General features: G+C 44.0%; 1 protein-coding gene across 4 annotated transcripts in view; it reads left to right on the top strand.

Annotated features, from left to right (window-relative positions):
- Positions 1-21,238, top strand: part of hace1 (HECT domain and ankyrin repeat containing E3 ubiquitin protein ligase 1) — a 133,673-nt gene that overhangs the window by 49,311 nt on the left and 63,124 nt on the right. For all 4 annotated transcript variants that reach the window (XM_077599241.1, XM_077599242.1, XM_077599240.1 and 1 more), the window contains 3 exons: positions 316-617; positions 15,931-15,999; positions 18,691-18,778. In XM_077599241.1, the coding sequence (XP_077455367.1) occupies positions 316-617; positions 15,931-15,999; positions 18,691-18,778 (459 nt within the window). The remainder of the gene's footprint in view (positions 1-315; positions 618-15,930; positions 16,000-18,690; positions 18,779-21,238) is intronic.

Here is a 21,238-nt window from a genome sequence, read left to right as displayed (position 1 = left end):
ATAATTTTAGAACTATTAAACACTTTAGTACTATTAAACCACTAGTTATTTGTTACATTGTTAATAGATGGCGAATTAGAACAAATAAAAAGGTTTTTCCAATACAATATCCTGTTTGGGGTGTTTTTTTAGAGGGTTAGAACAAATTAATTAGTTTTTAGTTCATTTCTATGGGAAACGTTCGTTTGAGTTACAAGAAAATTGACATACGAGCTCAGTCTCGGAACGCATTAAGCTCGTAACTCGAGGTACCACTGTATTACCTTTGTTCTTTGTTTATCTCAAAATCCTGTCGCATTTTGTTTGTCTTTACAGCCACTGGAGCTGCTTTGGCATTCACTTGACGAGTGGCTGGTACTGATCTCCACTGAAATAAACAGAAACACCAACTGCTCATCCACCATTTCTAACAATGAGATAGCCTCCCTGCTTCAAAAACAGCGTGAAGTCGGTCGCTCTAGTACCACGACAAGCCTCCCCACCTCACTGGACCATCAGATTGTCATGGAAAAAGAAGTATATGTTGATGGGGAAGACGTTATCTCGATGACAGCCAATCGGCTTAGCGCTGTGATACAAGCCTTTTACATGTGCTGCTCTTGCCAGATGCCACAAGGGTTTGTCCATTCTCATTCTTATCAATCGTTCGGGACGACAAAAACCATGGCTCTACATAAAGTAGTATACTTTTAGTGATGTGGTATAGCATACAGGGCCATAAAAAAGTATGTACCTCCTTTTTATATGTTTTTTGCATACACACAATATGACCATCAGATCAATACTAAAATCACGCAGAGCCAACCCAAAAAAATGTGGTTTCTAAATATTTTTATTTACTACTGGCAGTGGACGATAAAGCAATCTGGGCCTGTTTGGAAAAAGTACTGTGTTCCTTCTCCACTTCACGGCTTTGGCCTATCATGGTACTTGCTATTAAGTATCCGAATTTAAAAAATCATAAAAATGTCACATACTCGTTGAAACTCGCAAGCGGAAGACAGGGGACTGCCGCCCAACTCGGCGCCAAAGAAGAAAAATGGCTGACACTGGGCGGACGCCGCCACTCTTATCCAAAAATAAAGCCATCTCGGTGGATAAGATGCCGCCACAAAGGAGAAAAGTGCAAGTTGACGGACGTCGTTGCCCTTAACCGAAAATAAAGCGCTCTGTGGGGAATGGTCGGCCAGGAGCATGATTTGCAATAAAGCTCTCAATAACCTACGCGCTAAATCATCTTCAATTCACCTTAAACGTACTGCACAGGTCTCTCATTGTCTTTTTTTTTATTAAAAGAGAAGGATTGCATTAAAAAAAATCAGACTTAGGCTTGTCATCATCATTGACTACAAAAGCCTAATTGTCATCATACCCAGCTGCGTATGACGAAATTGAAAGTGCTTCTCCACAAAGTGCGCTTTTCCCAGGCAAGAGCCCAACCAAGGGATAGTTTCAGACTTGCTGGCACTCTGCCGTGATGGATACATTGCATCACCTCCCGAGCGCAACCAACTCCCGGCGACTGCGAAAAGGTTTGCCTCACCGATGCCAACAAAGAATAAAATGGATCACTTACCTCCCACTGTCTGCTTACTTACCTTCAGTTAGCCAGCAGGAGGCAGATCACCGCCCAACGTCCTTCATGTTTCCTCACCCCGAAATTGTTACACAAAGGGGATTGTGTGTCGTGCTACTGCAAATTCAGAGTCCTGATGTCTGTGGGAAAGAAGCTGTCCTTAAGCCTCTTTGTCCGTGCTTTGTGAGACCGGTAGTGCCTGCCAGAGGGAAGCAGCTGGAACAGGTTGTGACCAGGGTGGTCCGGGTCCCCAACAATGTTCCCGGCTCTGCTGAGGTAGAGAGGGCTGGCAATATGTTCCAGTGGGGGCAGAGAGCAGCCGACGATCCTCTGGGCAGTGTTAATCACTCTCTGCATGGCCTTTTTGTCTGCTGCCGTGCTTCCAGCGTACCACACTGTGATGCCGTATGCCAGGATGCTCTCCACAGTGGCTTTATAGAAAGTTACCAGAAGCTTAGTGTCCAAGTTGTTCCTCCTGAGTAACCTCAGGAAATGGAGTCGTTTCTGGGCCTTCTTCACTACTGCCGTGGTGTTTGTGGACCAGGAGAGCTTGTCCGTGACGTGGACCCCCAGGAATTTAAAGGACTGGACCCTGTCTACACGAACTCCATTTATGAGGAGTGGGGCCAGATCTGTGCTCTGTTTGCGCAAGTCCAGGATTATTTCTTTAGTTTTTGTGTTGTTCAGTGTGAGGTTGTTCATCGAGCACCACGAAGACAGTTTGTTGACCTCGTCTCTATAGGCCGCCTCATCCCCTTCTGAGATGAGTCCGACCACAGTGGTGTCATCAGCAAATTTGATGATGTAGTTAGACTGGTGGGTTGGTGTACAGTCATAAGTGTACAGGGAGTACAGAAGAGGACTCAGTACACAGCCTTGGGGGGAGCCATTGCTCAGTGTAATGGAGGAAGAAAGGTGGGAACCAAGTCTAACAGTTTGTGGTCGGTTGGTTAGGAAGTTCTTTACCTAACAGCAGATGGAGGAGGATAGTCCAAGGTGGGAGGGTTTGTCAGTCAGAATGTTTCATGGTGTTGAAGGCTGAGCTATAGTCAATGAAAAGCATCCTCACGTAATTCCCATGGTGTTCCAGGTGGCTCAATGTAGAGCAATGGTGATAGCATCCTCAGTGGACCTGTTAGCTCTATAAGCAAACTGGTGAGGGTCAACTGAGGGAGAGATTGTATTCCTGATATGGCGGGCTATCAACTTTTCAAAGCACTTCATGATCACAGGCGTGAGAGGAACAGGCCTATAATCATTCATGCTGTCAATGGTTGGCTTTTTGGGGACAGGGCTAATGGTGGCAGATTTCAGGCAGGATAGAATGATGGATTGTTGCAGGGAACAATTGAAGATTTTTGTGAAGACTCCAGCCAGCTGGTCAGCACAGGCTTTGAGCACCTTCCCAGGTACTACATCAGGGCCAGCAGCCTTCCTGGTATTCACAGACCGCATTTCCAGTCTCACTTCCTGTTCCTGGAACTTCAGTGTATTGCTGCAGGGTAGTGGCGGGGGGTGTTGAGACTGGGTCTGATTTGTCAGTCTCAAAGCGGGCAAAGAAACGGTTCAGTTCCTCCGCTAGTGAGGCATCTGCGTTCACAGACATATTATTGTTATTGTAGTTGGTAATATGTCGTATTCCCTGCCACATCTTCTTTGGGTTATTTTCTGTGAAGTGCTCCTCAATTTTCTTAGTATATTCTGCCTTGGCCTTTTTAATGCCTCTTTTCAGCTCAGCTCTGGCAGCTCTATATTTCATCTTGTCCCCTGATCTGAAAGCGGTGTTACGGCATTTGATGAGTGCCTGTGTCTCCTTGGTAATCCAGGGTTTTTGGTTAGGAAAAACCCGTATTTATTTATAGTGACGTTGTCCATGCAGTTTTTGATATAGGAAAGTACAGCGTCCGTATAATCCTGGAGGTTGTCGTGTTCAAAGAGTTCCCAGTTGGTGCGGAAAAATCAGTCCTGCAGCTGAGAAAGGGCGTCCTCGGGCCAAGTTTTTATTGTCTTTATTTGTGGCCTTGTTAGCCTCCGGAATGGAGTGTATGCTGGGGTGAGGGCTAGACAGAGTTGATCCGATCCAGCTAGGTGAGGGAGGGAAGTGGCTTTGTAAGCATGTTTGATGTTAGAATGAACATGGTAAAGAATTTTGTCTCCCCTCATGTGACATTTTACGTATTGGATAAACTTGGGTAGAACAGTCTTTAAACATGCTCTGTTGAAGTCACCAGCAACAATAAAGACTCCATCGGGGTGGTGAAGCTGTTGTTTGTTTACAGCCATTAGCAGGAGGTTTAATGCCGTGTTGACGTTAGCATCAGGAGGAATATAGATCGCCGTTACTATGACGACCGTTAGCTCTCTCGGTAGATAGTAGGGCCTACATCGTACTGCCAATAGTTCTAAGTCCGGGGAACAGTGAGTGTCAATGATCCTACTGTCACCACATCATTCATTTTGTATGAACAAGCAAAGTCCTCCTCTGCTTTTGCCTGTTAGTTCCTTTGAACGATCGTTCCGAAAAAGCGTTCGGCTAGCTAGCGATAACGCAGCGTCAGGGATTTGCGGGTGTAGCCACGTTTCCGTGATGAGAATAATGTTACAGTTCTCAACAAAGCTGTTGGTAGCAATTCGAAGTTCCAACTCATCCATTTTGTGGGTGATGGATCTGGCGTTGGTCAAAAAGATACTCGGAAGCGGTGCTCGGTGTGGTTGTTGACTTAGCTTAGCAGCAAGGCCCGCCCGACAACCGCGCTTTTGCTTCCTTTCTCTCCGCCGCCTTCGCCTCCTTCGACGTGCTTTGAGTGGGCTGACTGTCCAGGGAGATCCCGGAGGTCTCGAGATGCACTCGGGGATATTGTAGGTTCGTTGGTAGTTTGTTGTGACATCGGATATATCGCATCTCCTTCCGATAGAAATTAAGTCGTGTCGACTGTAGGAAAAGTTTGCCTCGCAGATGTTGGTAAATAACGATAGGATTGAGAAAAGAAAACACCAAACTGGAGAGCAAAGAGCCGCTGCACCCGTGTGCGCCGCCATTTTGGATCCAAATTACCGAGCCCTCTCAACCGGACCCCCTCATCAACACAACTGCGTCTAGGTATTCTGTACATAAAAGGGATGAACAGAATTTTGATCTTAGGATCATTGGGACGCACAAACCCCTCCACCACGATAAGGTGATGACTCATTGCAGGGTTTGTTTTATCATTACTTTTATTATTCATTAAGCAGAGAGATGTTGTCAGAGGTGAGTACAGTATTTAAAGTTTTTACACATTTATTGTATATACATTCTATTTAAAGATTAGTACATTTCAGTATATAATTGTGTAACGTACACTTCTTGATATTGTATGGACGTGAAAGCATGTACATCTGGAAGAAATAATAGGGGTGATCCAACATAGCGTTTTTTAGATTATCACAGTCATTTCTGCTCTACATTAGCCGCGAAATTCGAGGGAATACTGTAGTTGGTAGGGATGGGTGAAGACACCACTCGCTAACTATCTCTGTTCAACCATGTTCATACTTGAACTCCTCTACTTGGAGAAGGACCTCATACCTGAACGGACCACGAAGGCCCCCCTTTTTCCGACTGAGGACCATGATCTCAGGTTTAAAAGTGCTGATTCTCATCCTGACCAATATCACACTCAAATGTGAATTGTACCAGTACGAGTTGGACCACGTTGCATGGTGACACCATCAGGACCACTGCAAAAAGCAGGACCCCCTCATCAACACAACTGCGTCTAGGTATTCTGTACATAAAAGGGATGAACAGAATTCTGATCTTAGGATCATTGGGACGCACAAACCCCTCCACCACGATAAGATGATGACTCATTGCAGGGTTTGTTTTATCATTACTTTTATTATTCATTCATTATTATGGCCGTCTCGTGGTGTCACCGGCAGGCACGGGCTCAATTCCCCCTGGTGGCGGTCTGATTGTGAGTTCATATGGTCGTTTGTCTCTCTGTGTGCCCTACGGCTGACTAGTGACCAGTCTAGGCTGTAGTCTGTCCTTCGCCCAAAATCAGCTGGGTTAGGGTCCAGCAACCCCCGCAACCATTTTGAGGATGCGTGGTCTGGAAGATGATAATTCATTATTATTCATTTGGTCAAAAGGTGAACTACACCCTAAACTCATCACCAGTCAATCGTCAAAAACTACAATTTTTTGTTTAAGATGTGCTGTGCATACGCAGTTGACTCTTTTGAGGCTCTTCCTCTCTCAGAGGCAGGGCACGTAACAGCATATTTAAATTTCAGATTAGACTACAGAAAGCTATGTACAATGAAAATAAAACAAACCAATGGTCAGATGTTTTCATTCATCATTTTATGGCATACAGAAGAATTAATTGTTCTATCAATCCCAGCAAGTTGTCCCAAGGTAGCAAAGCAGGGCTACACTAGCACACTGCGAGAAAGCGATGAAAAACCAGTGCTGATCTCAAGTGCAGAGAAATAGAGTGGCAAAGATGAGCTGTGGAACGCGAAATATCTTGTTTTTCAAACAAAACTTCAGGTAGAAAACAAAAGAGCCAAAAGCCAATATAATAACAAAAAACAGGTAGGGTGGGCCCATGAAACAATTATGACTTGTGACATCGACATCAAAACAACAAAGAAAACGGGAAAGGGGGATCTTAAATACATAAGACACAGCAGGTTGAGAGCAAAACATGGATGACAGCTGATTTGGCACACACACAAGGAGCAGGCAACAACATGGATTGGCAATCACAAGGAGAAGTAACATTGAGTAACAAACTACAGTAATCCCTCGAATGTCATGGATAATGTAGAAATGGCCCTGATAATTGAAAAACCGCCAAGTAGGATCACCCCTAATATTAGTACCATACTACATGTTTTCGTGCCTATACAAAAATATACAAGTACAATTATCAAGAAGTGGATTTATTAAATGTATCAGTTATAGACAATGTATATATAAATATAATCTATATATTTAGAGAAAAAAAATCAAGCACTACTCACAGTAAAAATAGTTCCACCTCGCTGATTTAAATCTTATCTCATCTCATTTTCTGAACTGCTTTATCCTCATTAGGGTCGCGGGGGGTGCTGAAGCCAATCCCAGCTGTCTCCGGGCCAGAGGCGGGGGATACCCTGAATCAGTGGCTAGCCGATCGCAGGGCACAAGGAGATGGACAACCATGCACACTCACACCCATACCTAGGGGCAATTTTCAAGTGTCCCATCATCCTACCGTGCATGTTTTTGGAATGTGGGAGGAAACTGGAGTACCTGGAGGAAACCCACGCAGGCCCGGGGAGAACATGCAAACTCCACAGAGATGGACATGACCTGGATTTGAACCCAGGACCCCAGAGCTGTGACCCCCAGAGCTGAGAGGCCGACTTGCTAACCACTCGCGCCACTGAGCCGCGCTTGATTTAAATAAAAAAGAAAACTGGTTATTGGGAGCTTAAATCCAAGTCCTCTTTGTCATATTCGAGAGGCATTGGATCATCGATGGAATCTTCAGGATGAGCTTTTGCGAGAGGTTTTCACGCACAAGGAAGATGGTGATGGGGAGTTGTGACCGCTGTTTCTTTTTTGGTCCAAACAGACCTGCCAACTACAATGGAATTTCCGGGGTTTACCCGGAAATGCAATCTAAACTCCATTTCGGAAAAGTACCAAATTTTCAATTTAAATGCCTCGGAATCCACACCATCGCGATGGCTTCCGCCATCTTGATTCAACTACACCAGGGGTAGGGAAACTATGGCTCGGGAGCCATATATGGCGTTTTGGTAGGTGCATATGTCTCTCCGCTAAACTGTGAGGTAAAATATGTGAACCGCTGTTGAGAGAGCTCAGTACCGAATGCATCACTAGGAGTGTTACGTGAGCATTGTGGCGCCGACACTACCTCTCGTGCGGCTTTAAACATTTTTTTTTCCATTAGATTCTTCTGCATGCCTACTCCCATTGATTATGATTGATTAGCCACAGCGCGACAATGTTGTCAAAAGTTCTCAGAATATTTGTACTTTAAAAGTATTATTAAGGCTGACTAAACCACCAGTCTTTTGTTTTGAAACAAATCCTATAATTTCCGGTGTTGTTCTAAAGGAAGTAGGCGTACACAGCACTGGTAAGTCAATATGCCTCCTCGGAATAAGCGCAAAATGGATCCCGATTTGGATGAAACTTTTAAGAAATCCAGACACTTGCAGAACTTTATTCACGACATATCCCATGTTGACGCCATCTTGAAAAGGACCAACATTTGCACAATGCACAAAATGCATTTCCGCCTTCTGGGGTAGGGGTTCACTCACCTGACTTCGGTGAAGGTACATGTGCGCTCAATTCCTGCTGGTGGCGGTATCATTGTGAGTGTGTATGGTCGTTTGTCTCTGTGTGTGCCCTACGTCTTACGGGTGACCAGTAGAGGGTGTCATCTGCCTTTCGCCCGAAGTCAGCTGGGTTAGGCTCTCGTAACCTCCCACAACAACATGCATGTGACTTCAGCGTAACACATGGTGGAATTACTGACTGTAAACGCAACGCACAAAGATAGTTATTTTCATTATGCTGTACTTTTTCAATAGTTTGCAAAAACACAATATTTCAATTGATGTAAAAACATAACAGTTTGATTTAAATTGTCCACTTGTTTTTGCATTTTATATCGATTTTGCATGAATCACATTCACCCCGGAAATACTCCGGAAATGGGACAAGGGTACTTCTGAAATGGAGTCTATGGAGGTTGGCAGCTCTGTACAAATATGCTTTTGTACAAGGACATGAAACTGCCAAGACGATTGCCATATTCCATGGCTTTGACCATGTTGTCATCAATCTCCAGGACCCGTTGTTGCAAACTGCATGCCAAATTGAAAATTTCTTGCAAATTCTGAGAGTACAAAGACCATTTTCTTCATCTTTATTGCTGACTTTGTTTGGGGAGGGGGGAGGACTGAACATTCACATTACGTCGCCCATAGCTTGCCATTTGAAACATTTCTGCGAAATTCCACCATCAGCTATGCGACCCTGAGGCTCTCGGCCATTCAGTCCACTGAGCGAGCTCTATTTTCGGTTTATAGCCACAGCGTCCACCGTAATATTGCCCAGAGCTCTCATTTCTGAAAAAAATCCACTCTCACAGAGGCTCCCGGCCGTCAAGTCTGCTCAGAAAACTCTTTGTTCAGATAAAAGCCTGCTGCCCGCCACTTTTCTTTTTCGGTGCTGAGTTAAGTGACAGTCCCCTGTCTTCCGTCTTCTTAGTGGCAAGCGGAAGACTGCGCTTGTGAGTTTCAGTCGTCTAAGTCGGCCCACAAGAAAGCGGCCGGGTGCCTCGACCTGAACGGTCTCTGGAGAGGCGATGTCGCAGGCCGACTTGCCCTGAAGGCACGATGGGTCGCAGGTCGCCTTGCCTGCGCCTCCAGCGTCTACCTCACTAGCGCCATGCCCGCAGTCCACGCCGCGGCCGTCCTAACCTCCGGCGTCAAGGTCGGAGTCTGTGTTACTGACCTCCGCCGTCAAGGTTGCAGTTTAAGTCACTGACCGTTGGACCTGAATTGACCTGTAGCTTGGTGAAGGGCAGGATCTGGGGCTGGCAAGAATCAGGAGCTGGAGCTGGCGAGTGGAGTGCCTTCTCGGGAACTCGGGCATTGATAACCGCCCCACTCCTCGCCGCTGCCTCGGGGCGAATGGCCTGACAGTGGTCCTCCTCAGCAATTCAGGAAGGCTCACCCTACCGTGTTCTCCCGCCAAAAAAGGGGAAAAAAGACTTTTAGAGCGTCAACGGCCGGGAGTCCGGGTCTGCAGGACGGCCGGCGGGAGTTCTACACTGCTGTCCCCGCCAGGGGCTACAGGCAGGGAATATCTTTCCAAGAGTGACTGTTGTGAACAATATGGGGTCAGGAAGTCACATTCTGGGTCGAGTCCAGCAGGTCAATTAAATCTAGACTGTCCTCACATTCAGAAAAGGTGGTCGATGGAGGGCAATGGAAGTTAAGTTGTATATTCCAGTGGAAAGCACAGCAAGGGTAGCATGAGCTGGCGACAGGTGGGTGACGGGCAGGCCGTTGTTGGCGCTCATGGCGACATCTTTCCGCTGGGTCCATAGCTTGTCGGATTGTTCTGTTACGTGGCAGTGTGTGAAACGTGACTGAACCCAAATGCAGGGAAGCAGGCGGACACGAGGAGTGCGAGTACACTAACATAACTTTAATAGCTAATGGTTTAGGTCAGGGGTCCCCAAACTTTTTCCTGTGAGGGCCACATAACCTTTCCCTTCTCTGATGGGGGGCCGGTGTCAGTTTGTAACAGAAAAAGTGTGACGATCGTAGGGGAGCTTAATTTTTTTTATTGTTTTCCAGAAAGCCACACATAACCAAATAACCCTTTCCAGGTTCTTTACAGAAAAAAAGTCAGGAAACAAATAACACTATTAATGAAATAAATAATAACTAAATAACTCTCTGGGTTCTTCATAGAAAAAAAGCCATGGAACATTAACTTTCTGTTGTGCCATGCACAATCTTAACAGATAAAAGTTCAGCTCAGTTGTCAGAGCAGAATCTCTCTCATGTCAACACTTTGCAGCACAGTGCTTGCTGGTGAATTAGGCAATGGACTCGTAGCGGGGCGGTGAAACCCCTTTTTTCCAACTCCCGGTTCATGCGTCCCATTAGACCGCGAGTTTCGCCCACCATGCTAGGAGCCCCGTCAGTCGTGATGCTAGCTAGCTTTGACCAGTCCAGGTCCAACTTCTCCATGGTTTGGCACACTTTGTAGAAAATATCCTCTCCCATTGTAGTCCCTTTGAGACTTTGGAGGGCTGCCAGATCCTCGCATATCTCAAAGTTTGCGCTAACTCCACGAATAAAAATGAGCAGTTGCGCTGTGTCTTGCACGTCCGTGCTTTCATCCAGTGCTAATGAAAAAAAGTCAAATTCTTTCGTCTTCTGCTGCAGCTGGGCATATACATTACTCCCGATTTCTTCAACGCGTCTGGATTTTGTACTCGCCAACAGACTTACGGCATTAAATGCATCTTTCTTCTCGGGACACACCTCCTCCGCGACAGCATCCATACATTTCTTAACAAACTCTCCGTCAGTGAAAGGCTTACCGCTGCTTGCTCTCAGATTAGCAACTCCAAAGCTGGCCCGAACGGATGCCTGGTTCAGCTGAGCTTGGCGTACAAATGTATTCTACTGAGATAGTAGTTCACTTTTTCGCTTTGAGTTGTCTGCTCGTATTTGGCCTTGCAAGCTATCGTACTTGTCTTTGTGACGGGATTCATAGTGTCGGCGAAGATTGTATTCTTTGAATACCGCCACCGTCTCTTGACAGATGAGACAATCATCTGTGATCATTTCAGCAATAGCAGATCTGGGTTTTCCTCCTCAAGTTTTCCACATTTACTTGTATAATTTGTAAAAACGATCTTCCCCAGATGATTGGATTGGATTGGATTGGATAACTTTATTCATCCCGTATTCGGGAAATTTCGTTGTCACAGTAGCAAGAGGGTGAGGATGCAGGAATAGGAAAGGCATTTTAGACATAAATAGATAGGTAATAAGTAAGTTAATAAATAAATACATGAATAAATATATAAATAAATAAGCGTGTTGTTTAGCACATATATACATACATACACATAAATGTACATGCATGCATACGGTCCAGAATTCGCAAAGATAAACTAAACTAATAGCTCAAAGACTGCCTCTCGCACAACTTGAGTCTTGGAGTAGAGTCTTGAAAGTAAAGTTTTAAAACATTAAAGTTTGGAATATAATGTCTCAAGCAAAGTAACAAGTAAAATCTTAAGAGACAATAAAACGTAAAAATAAAGGATAAAAAAGCTCTAAAACAATTTGTACTCAATTTGTACTCATAATGAATCCAATATTACAGTAATCCCTGGAATATCCCGGCTTCAACTATCGCTGCTTCACTACATCGCAGATTTTTTTCTATGGAAATTATTTTTTTTAATTAAACATTTTTTTTGGAAAGTTCATAAAAATGTGTGACAATCCACGCTGAAACTCGCAAGGGGAAGCCAATCCCCTGTCCTCCGCTTGCTACTTGAACTCAGCACTTAAGTTAAAAAAAAATGTTTTTTTTTTAAATAGGAGTGACCCTACTTCACGTTTTTTTGTTTATCGCGGCCATGTCTGGTCTACATTAACCGTGATACTCAAGGGATTACTGTAATGTCAGTGCTCCCAGAGCAATAATCCTTCTAATCAATATTTGAGTGGTTATCTCATTCATTCCCTTTTATTTCATCATAAAAAAAATTCCCTCACTTGTCTCAAACGTTTTAACCGAGATAACACTCTTCCAGTGCGGAATCCCTCTCTCGGTTATTTTTTTGTCTGCTGGTTAGTCAGCAACACTTCACTTGATATGGACCTTCCCACTTTGTGTCGTGCCAGTGCTTCTTCTTTTTGCTCCAGATGACCACTCAAGTCTCCTGTTGGTCTGTTTCCTGTTGGGAAGCACAATATCCTTCTGCTAACCTAAATTTGATGCGCTTCTCCAATGATTTTCCAATATAGCCAAATTTGCTTGTCATCTAATCAAATAAAAAAAATGTCAATCCAGTTGAAGAAAACATCTACAAAAAATAGACAATACTTCTTCCCCTCACTGTCATTTAATTTGGTAATATCCATATGGAGTCTTTGAAATGTATTTTCACACCTATAAACATGCTAGGCCCCACTGTCAGTCAAGAGTTGTGTATTCCGGGAACTTGAACAACAGTGCTACACCTGAGCCCAGTCATCCCCAATCCATTGTAACTCGTGACATGCATCACTCCCAAGCCTTTGATTCTCCTCGCTGTTATATCGGCATCGACAATTCATTCCAAATCGTCACGTAACTCGTGCTACGCTGCCTGCTCAAACTACTATGTTGGCCATCCATTAGGAATCCATTGGCAATCCGTTAGCAAAGCTGTTAAATTGTATTTGATCCATGGCTTCAGTCCATTTTCCAAGCGTTAACACCCGCATTCTGTTGTCATTCACGTCAGGAATTTCCTCTCTATAGCTCTAATGTGCTGTTTCTTTAAGTATTGAGAGTGTTTTTGAGTGTTAAAAGCACTGCGAGCACACGGAAGTCAAATGCCTTGCCACTCCCCTGGGATTTTTTAAATGGATTTACCATATTGCTTGGAATGCGTGGGGAGGCTATTTTTAGGGTGAACATCCGCTAGGTTGATCGCAATAAGTAGCGTGCCGGCAAGAAATAAAACGAGTCACTCAAGCGGTCAGGGCCATACAAAAATTGAATTTAGTGCACAGACAAAGCGCACCGACCAATTGGGCGCATTGACCATTTTAGAGAAAATTTTTGACTTTTTTAGTGTGCCCTATAGGTGTGAAAATACAGTATTAATTTTGGGGATTGACTAAGTCTTGGTCATGTACCACCCTAGGCATTATATGGAGCACAGATCAAACAATCCCTTCTAAAAGATTTTATGTTTAGAAAACAAATTAACCCAACGTTGTATAGCGGCGGTGCACTCAGCCCAACACCCCCCTTGTTGAGACATGAGACTTCCCATGAATCAATAAAGCAGCCCACCTAGGAAAGCTCATCTACAAATTAGGTTTTTCCCTCAGTGCTTCCAAAATTCCCATTTCGCCGAGCAGTCTCAATGATCAATTTTAGAATTTGATCAAATGACTCACAATTGTTGCCATTATGCAATAATTTTGCCAATTTTCTCTTCCTCTTCGCTTTAACCAACTAATGTTTAACTATTTTTCAATAAACCACCCATTCAAAAACTATATTAATGAATATTTTTATCACCGAAAGCTAGTTTTATCATTAAATATGAAATCCTTCTAAGAGCCCTTGAAATCAACAAACTGGTCTAAAATGTCTTCCTTTTGTTCCACATTTTGAAACCAAACTAACCAATCTTTCACCAAGGTTTTTTTTTTATAACTGATTACGGTAACTTGAAAAATATTTTTGTGTAGAATCCGAAAAATGCGATAGTAACCGCAGAAACCTGAATTTCCTCCAGACCATATGTTCCTCTCATCCTGAAATGTTCAACAGAAGCGCACGCTTAGCCGCTAACTGTTTGCTTTAGAATTGCTGCAAGAAGCAGGATTTATTCTCTTTGTTCTGTCTAATCACCCTCTTGCTACTGTCACAATGAAATTTACCGAATACGGGATGAATAAAGTTATCCAATCCAATCCAATCCACACACAGCTTATCTGTCATACATTCTTTGATGTTTTGCCCTGTTTACAAATGCTGCCCCAGTGAGGTGTCATGTTTCAAATGTCACTTTTTAACCGTGAATATTGCATTTTAGAGAAGACTACCATTAGTCCAAAGTAAGATATAATTCGCATCCAGTTTTCAACAACATCACACAATTTGCCGAGACTCTATAATCTCAAAAATGCTCCAAGCACAACTTCATCCAATAGCAAAACCTTTTTCATTTTTTCCAGACACACAAGGTTGCTTCAGCAATAGCTAGAGTCAATTGACGTAATGTTTTCACGGAAGGATCCGCCAAATTTTCTTTGAAAATTGTTTAAAGACTGCTTTCTACTTCCTGACACCCACACATTGCAATTCCAGAGATCATCTTTACTAAATCCGTGTAGACGTCTTTCCACATCAGACTCAAATCAGACCATCAACCCACTGAATTAACATCCAGACACCTTAGAAAATTCACAACACCATTCCACTAGACGCCAAATACTCAGTTTGATTTCAACAAATTAACGCATCACATACACATCGGATCACAGCTGTGAGAACACTGGGAGACAGAAAAAAGGGAAAAAAACATGAAGACACAGGACTGTCACATACAAGTTTGAGTGCACTTAAAACCAATTAAGACAACCGAATTTAGTTGTCTTACTTTTTTCTCTTTTGCTATTCACAACCAAAATTTTGTCTCTTCTTAATTATTTATCTATTTTCTTTTTTTATCGTGCTGAATTTACTTTTACCTGCAGGTATACCCTTTTCTTAATTTTATTAAGCTGGTCAGCAAAGTCATATTTTGACATCCATAAATTTAAGCGTTTAAACCTCGAGGCAGACTGGTTCTCAACAAACTTTCAATTCTTACAAGACCCGTGCTATTATCCTTAGCTGATTTACTGTTGAATTTACACATTTTGGAATAAATTCGTATATATCAGCCACAGTGACTATACCAACTTTGTACTGGATCAGGGCTGCAATTTCCCCATACTTGTTTTCCTTAGGTTATCAACACACACAACACAATCATCCTCCCACGAAAGTATATCTGTATGATCGATTAACTGAGCTCACACATTCGGGAATGGACACATTTCAAATGGAGTCACCAGAGATGTCTTCAACTCTTTTGGATAAGTCGTCAACCTTTGGGTTCCCTGGTGCGAAGCCGAAGTCCAGCCCGTTCTAAGGGTCTTAAATGCCGTGGCCGCGGTCTTCACCAGATGCCGGCCTCTAGATTCCTTTTAGTATATTGACTCCTAAACTAGAAGGACTGTTTTGCTTTGTGTTTTTCTGTTGATTAAAAGTATGGATTGGATTGGATAACTTTATTCATCCCGTATTCGGGAAATTTCATTGTGACAGTAGCAAGAAAAGGCATAGTTATAAGTTAGACAGTACAGTCGCAAAGGCCGCACAACAACAAAGCAAAAGCAAAAAGTACAAAGTAAATGCAAACTGGAAAATGGAAACAAAAACTGGAACCACACACAGGAAGTCTTCCACAAGATGGGGAACTTCTGCAGACTGTGACTGAGGTAGAGAATATGCAGAGTCACTCTTCCAAGTTTATCCGCACAGTTCCTCAGTAGTCTGGAGCTGAAGACAACAGTAGCAGAGTAGGTCACCTCGACTCCGTTGCTAGTAAGCGCCGACAGCTCTTCCATCTTATCCCACGATGGAATGGTTGGTCAGAAGCGTTGCTTCTTCTCCTGGCACTTTTGTCCATTTCCGAATTTCCAGCGGGATTGAGGTGTTGCTCCTTCTGCTGCGTATTGTAACAGCTAGTCCCATGTGTGTGACATCGTAGGCATGGCTGAATGGTTCCAAAAAAAGAAGTAGCCGAAAGAAGCCAGGCTAACAGAACAAGGAAAGTTGTAAAAACATTAAAGTAAAAAGTAGAAAGTACAAAGTAAAGTAAAAAGGAATGTATTAAGAAATATTAAAATGTAATTTTGTGTGTAGGCATTAGTGTGTTTCAGATGAGTAATTTATATGACAGAATTGCTTTGGCTGTCTATTTAGCCTCCGTTTCTCACTCATCGCTTTTTCTCTTGTCTTTACTCAGAATGACATCCCCTCATTTTATTGAATTTGTCTGCAAGCATGACGAAGTGCTGAAATGCTTTGTAAACAGGTGGGTCAGTGTTCATTGTCAGACTCAGCCATTCCTTAGACTCCTACGGAAGCTCATTGCATTCACCTTAAAAAAAGCCCTGGCCGTTTTTCAAATTAATATTTTTTTGAGGTTGTTTTTTTAAAATACATTTTTGGGGAAACTCTTTTTCATATAAATTTCTTTTTGGGGTTGTTTTTTTAATTATTATTTTTTCTATTTTTTTTTCCTGGGCCTGGTCTCCAGAGGGAGAAAAAAAGGGAGGGGGGAGGGAGGGGGAGAGAGAGATGGAGAGAGATGGAGAGAGATGGAGAGAGATAGTGAGAGAGGGAAGACTGGAGAGAGAGAGATAGTGAGAGAGGGAAGACTGGAGAGAGAGATGGAGAGAGAGGGAAGACTGGAGAGAGATAGAGAGAGGGAAGATTGGAGAGAGCGATAGAGAGAGAGGGAAGACTGGAGAGAGACTTGACAGCAACGCGATCGTAACATAACATAAACTTTAAATTTAACTTAAATGAACTTTGATTACTATACACACACACACGTAAAAGTAACTTTTAATCTTACGTAACACTAAATATAAACCTTGTGCGATAACCGAGGCAAAGATGTTAATGTATTCCACCGCGAGTTCCCATTCGGAAGTTCCTGGCTTCTCCATGCCTCAAAACTAGCCATGACTGGCTTTGAAGGGTTTCGCTGGTGTCTTTTTCAAGCCCATGTAGATTCTGCTGGCTTTTTCGCAGATTATCGCTATCTCCCGGTTTTTATCTTTTAAGCATATTAAACGAAGGCTCTACATCTCATTAATGTCAGTGCATATCTTGGAAATTATGGTTAGCCCTTCATTGCAATGGCTTACTGTAACCCCATTGTTTTCCCCTTAATTTTGCACTGATTAATGCAAAAAATGCAACCTTTACGGCCGGTGCTCGTATGTCTTTGCGCGAGGGTGATGTGGCGAGAAAGACAGAGCGAGGCTGTTCTCATAAGCAGCCTCTGGTATACTCGGCCACTTAGCAGCCGCATCGGGAATCGTCTCATATGCTCGTATTTCAAATTTGTCACGTATCTCAAGGCAAAAATTGTACTTGGAATTTTCCCCGTATAAAATTTCTCGTATGCTGGGACACTCGTATTGCATTAACTGCTGCTTGCTCTTTTTTAAATTATTTTTATTTAAACGGTGAAGACAAAGAAAATTAAAAAAAACTACCCCAAAAATAAATTAATTTGAAAAAAAAGAACACAAAAACGTATTTAAAAAACATTCATTCATTTTCTGAACCGTATTCTCATTAGGGTCGCGGGGTGGGTGCTGGAACCTATCCCAGTTGACCTCGGGCCAGAGGCCGTGGACACCCTGAATCCGGTGGCTAGCTGATTGCAGGGCACGTGGAGGCAGACAACCATGCACACTCTCATACCTAGGGGCAATTTAGTGTGTCCTATCAGACTACTGTGCATGTTTTTGGAATGTGGGAGTAAACCGGAGTGCCCAAAGAAATACCACACAAGCCCTGGGAGAACATACAAACTCCACACAGGTGGACCGCCCTGGATTTAAAAAAAACAACTCCAGAAAAAAATGATTCAAAAAACAACCCAAGTAAAAATTGATATGAAAAAGAAAAAAAGAAAAAAAGAAAAAACAGCCCAGAAAAATGAATTACAGTAATACCTTGACATACGAGTGTCCCGACATACGAGCAATTTGAGATACAAGACAAATTTTGAAATACGAGCATTTGAGACAGCCAGTTGGCCAGGCCGCAAGAGGCTGCTTTATGATTTCACCGCACTGTCTCTCTCGCTGCATCTCCCTCGTGCAAAGATCTCTACGAGCACTGGGCGGAGCGTTGAATTTTTTCCGTGTATTTTTTCTTGCATTAGTCAGTGCAGAATCAAGGGAAACACAATGGATCCAAAGCAAGCCGGTGCAATGAAGGATGGTGTGGAGAAAAGGTGTATAATGACAATCGATATTAAGCACGAAATACTCCAAAAACATGAGTAGTGTCCGCGTGACTGTGCTGGCTCGCCAATACATATGGAGAAGCAGGAATTTCGGCGAAAACCACGGTGGAATACATTAACCTCTTTGCCTTGGTTATTGCACAAGAAGGTTTAAATTTAGTCTAATGCAAGATTAAAACATTTTTAAGTGTATAGGAAGCTAAATTCATTTAAGTTAAATTTAAAGTTATGTTACGTTACGAGCGCATTCGTCAAGTGACTCGCTCTCTTTCTCGAACTCCCATTGTATAAAATGCCTCATTTTGTTAATAAACGTCATAACCACTATTTGTTACTCTGTTAGTAGATGTTGAATTACAACCAATAAAAATGTTTTTCCATTGTAATATTCTGTTTTTTGGTGTTTTTTCAGATGGTGGGAACAAGTTCATTTGTATTTAGTTCATTTCTATGGGAAACGTTGATTTGAGATACGAGTAAATCGACAAATGAGCTCAGCCCCGGAACGCATTAAGTTGGTATCTCAAAATACCACTGTAATTTGGAAAAGCGGCCAGGGATTTTTTTTATTTTTATGGTGAATACAGTAAGCTTCCGTAGACTCCTGACTGTGCCCAAAGTTTGGCTATTGGTTGAAGTTTCATCAATAAGTCCAAGTTTTAGTTTAACCCTCCCAACTTTCATTGTCCATTGCCCATACATATATCCATATGTATTTGTGCTTCTATTTCCTAGGAATCCAAAAATAATCTTTAACCACTTCCATTTCCTGCTTGAGTGTCCAGAGCTTATGTCTCGTTTCATGCATATCATTAAGGGCCAGGTAAGACATCTTATTAGGCATGTTAACCATGTAGAGGAATTTATTATGGAAAGAGAGAGAGAGCAAGAGAGTGAGTGAGAGTGAGAGAAAGAGTGTGAGAGAGAGAGTGTGAGAGAGAGTGTGAGAGAGAGAGAGTTTGAGAGAGTGTGAGAGAGTGTGTAAGAGTGTGAGAGAATGTGAGAGAGAATGTGAGAGAGAATGTGAGAGAGAATGTGATAGTGTGAGCGAGAGTGTGAGCGAGAGTGTGAGCGAGAGTGTGAGCGAGAGTGTGAGCGAGAGTGTGAGCGAGAGTGTGAGCGAGAGAGTGTGAGCGAGAGAGTGTGAGCGAGAGAGTGTGAGCGAGAGAGTGTGAGCGAGAGAGTGTGAGCGAGAGAGTGTGAGCGAGAGAGTGTGAGCGAGAGAGTGTGAGCGAGAGAGTGTGAGCGAGAGAGTGTGAGCGAGAGAGTGTGAGCGAGAGAGTGTGAGCGAGAGAGTGTGAGCGAGAGAGTGTGAGCGAGAGAGTGTGAGCGAGAGAGTGTGAGCGAGAGAGTGTGAGCGAGAGAGTGTGAGCGAGAGAGTGTGAGCGAGAGAGTGTGAGCGAGAGAGTGTGAGCGAGAGAGTGTGAGCGAGAGAGTGTGAGCGAGAGAGTGTGAGCGAGAGAGTGTGAGCGAGAGAGTGTGAGCGAGAGAGTGTGAGCGAGAGAGTGTGAGCGAGAGAGTGTGAGCGAGAGAGTGTGAGCGAGAGAGTGTGAGCGAGAGAGTGTGAGCGAGAGAGTGTGAGCGAGAGAGTGTGAGCGAGAGAGTGTGAGCGAGAGTGTGTGAGAGAGGGAGAGGGAGAGTGTGAGAAAGAGTGTGAGAGAGAGAGTGAAAGAGAGAGAGTGTGAGAGAGAGTGTGAGAGAGAGTGTGAGAGAGAGTGTGAGAGAGTGTGTGAGAGAGTGTGTGAGAGTGTGTGAGAGTGTGTGAGAGTGTGTGAGAGAGTGTGAGAGAGTGTGTGAGAGTGTGTGAGAGTGTGAGAGAGAGTGTGTGAGAGAGTGTGAGAGAGAGTGTGTGAGAGAGTGTGTGAGAGAGTGTTTGAGAGAGTGTGTGAGAGAGTGTGTGAGAGAGTTTGTGTGAGGGGGAGTGTGAGAGAGAGAGTGTGAGTGAGAGTGTGAGCGAGAGAGTGTGAGAGAGAATGTGAGAGAGTGTGAGAGAGAGTGAGAGTGAGAGAGTGTGTGTGAGAGAGGGAGAGTGTGAGAGAGTGTGAGAAAGAGTGTGAGAGAGAGTGTGAGAGAGAGTGAGAGTGAAAGAGAGAGTGTGAGAGAGTGTGAGAGAGTGTGTGAGAGTGTGTGAGAGTGTGTGAGAGTGTATGAGAGTGTGTGAGAGAGTGTGAGAGAGAGTGTGTGAGAGAGTGTGTGAGAGAGTGAAAGAGAGAGTGTGTGAGAGAGTGTGAGAGAGTGTGTGTGAGAGAGTGTGAGAGAGCGTGTGAGAGAGCGTGAAAGAGAGAGTGTGAGGGAGAGTGAGAGAAAGTGTGAGAGAGAGAGTGAGAAAGTTTGAGAGAGTGAGAGAGAGAGAAAGTGAGAGAGAGAGTGTGAGAGAGTGAAAGAGAGAGAGTGTGAGAGTGTGTGTGAGAGAGGTAGAGTGTGAGAGAGAGTGTGAGAGAGAGAGAAAGTGAGAGAGAGAGAGTGTGAGAGAGTGAAAGAGTGTGAGAAAGAGAGTGTGAGAGAGAGTGTGAGAGAGAGTGAGAGAGTTTGAGAGAGTGTGAGAGTGTGTAAGAGTGTGTGAGAGAATGTGAGAGAGAATATGAGAGAGAATGTGAGAGAGAATGTGATAGAGTGTGAGCGAGAGTGTGAGCGAGAGTGTGAGCGAGAGTGTGAGCGAGAGTGTGAGCGAGAGTGTGTGAGCGAGAGAGTGTGAGCGAGAGAGTGTGAGCGAGAGAGTGTGAGCGAGAGAGTGTGAGCGAGAGAGTGTGAGCGAGAGAGTGTGAGCGAGAGAGTGTGAGCGAGAGAGTGTGAGCGAGAGAGTGTGAGCGAGAGAGTGTGAGCGAGAGAGTGTGAGCGAGAGAGTGTGAGCGAGAGAGTGTGAGCGAGAGAGTGTGAGCGAGAGAGTGTGAGCGAGAGAGTGTGAGCGAGAGAGTGTGAGCGAGAGAGTGTGAGCGAGAGAGTGTGTGCGAGAGAGTGTGTGCGAGAGAGTGTGAGCGAGAGAGTGTGAGCGAGAGAGTGTGAGCGAGAGAGTGTGAGCGAGAGAGTGTGAGCGAGAGAGTGTGAGCGAGAGAGTGTGAGCGAGAGAGTGTGAGCGAGAGAGTGTGAGCGAGAGAGTGTGAGCGAGAGAGTGTGAGCGAGAGAGTGTGAGCGAGAGAGTGTGAGCGAGAGAGTGTGAGCGAGAGTGTGTGTGAGAGAGGGAGAGGGAGTGTGAGAGAGAGTGTGAGCGAGAGAGTGTGAGCGAGAGAGTGTGAGCGAGAGAGTGTGAGCGAGAGTGTGTGAGAGAGGGTGAGAGAGAGAGAAA

This window comes from Stigmatopora argus, chromosome 4 (assembly GCF_051989625.1).
Source record: "Stigmatopora argus isolate UIUO_Sarg chromosome 4, RoL_Sarg_1.0, whole genome shotgun sequence".
In the NCBI taxonomy this organism is placed as follows: Eukaryota; Metazoa; Chordata; class Actinopteri; order Syngnathiformes; family Syngnathidae; genus Stigmatopora; species Stigmatopora argus.
Note: the sequence above shows the minus strand (reverse complement) of the source record. Positions and strands in the feature narration are given on the sequence as shown.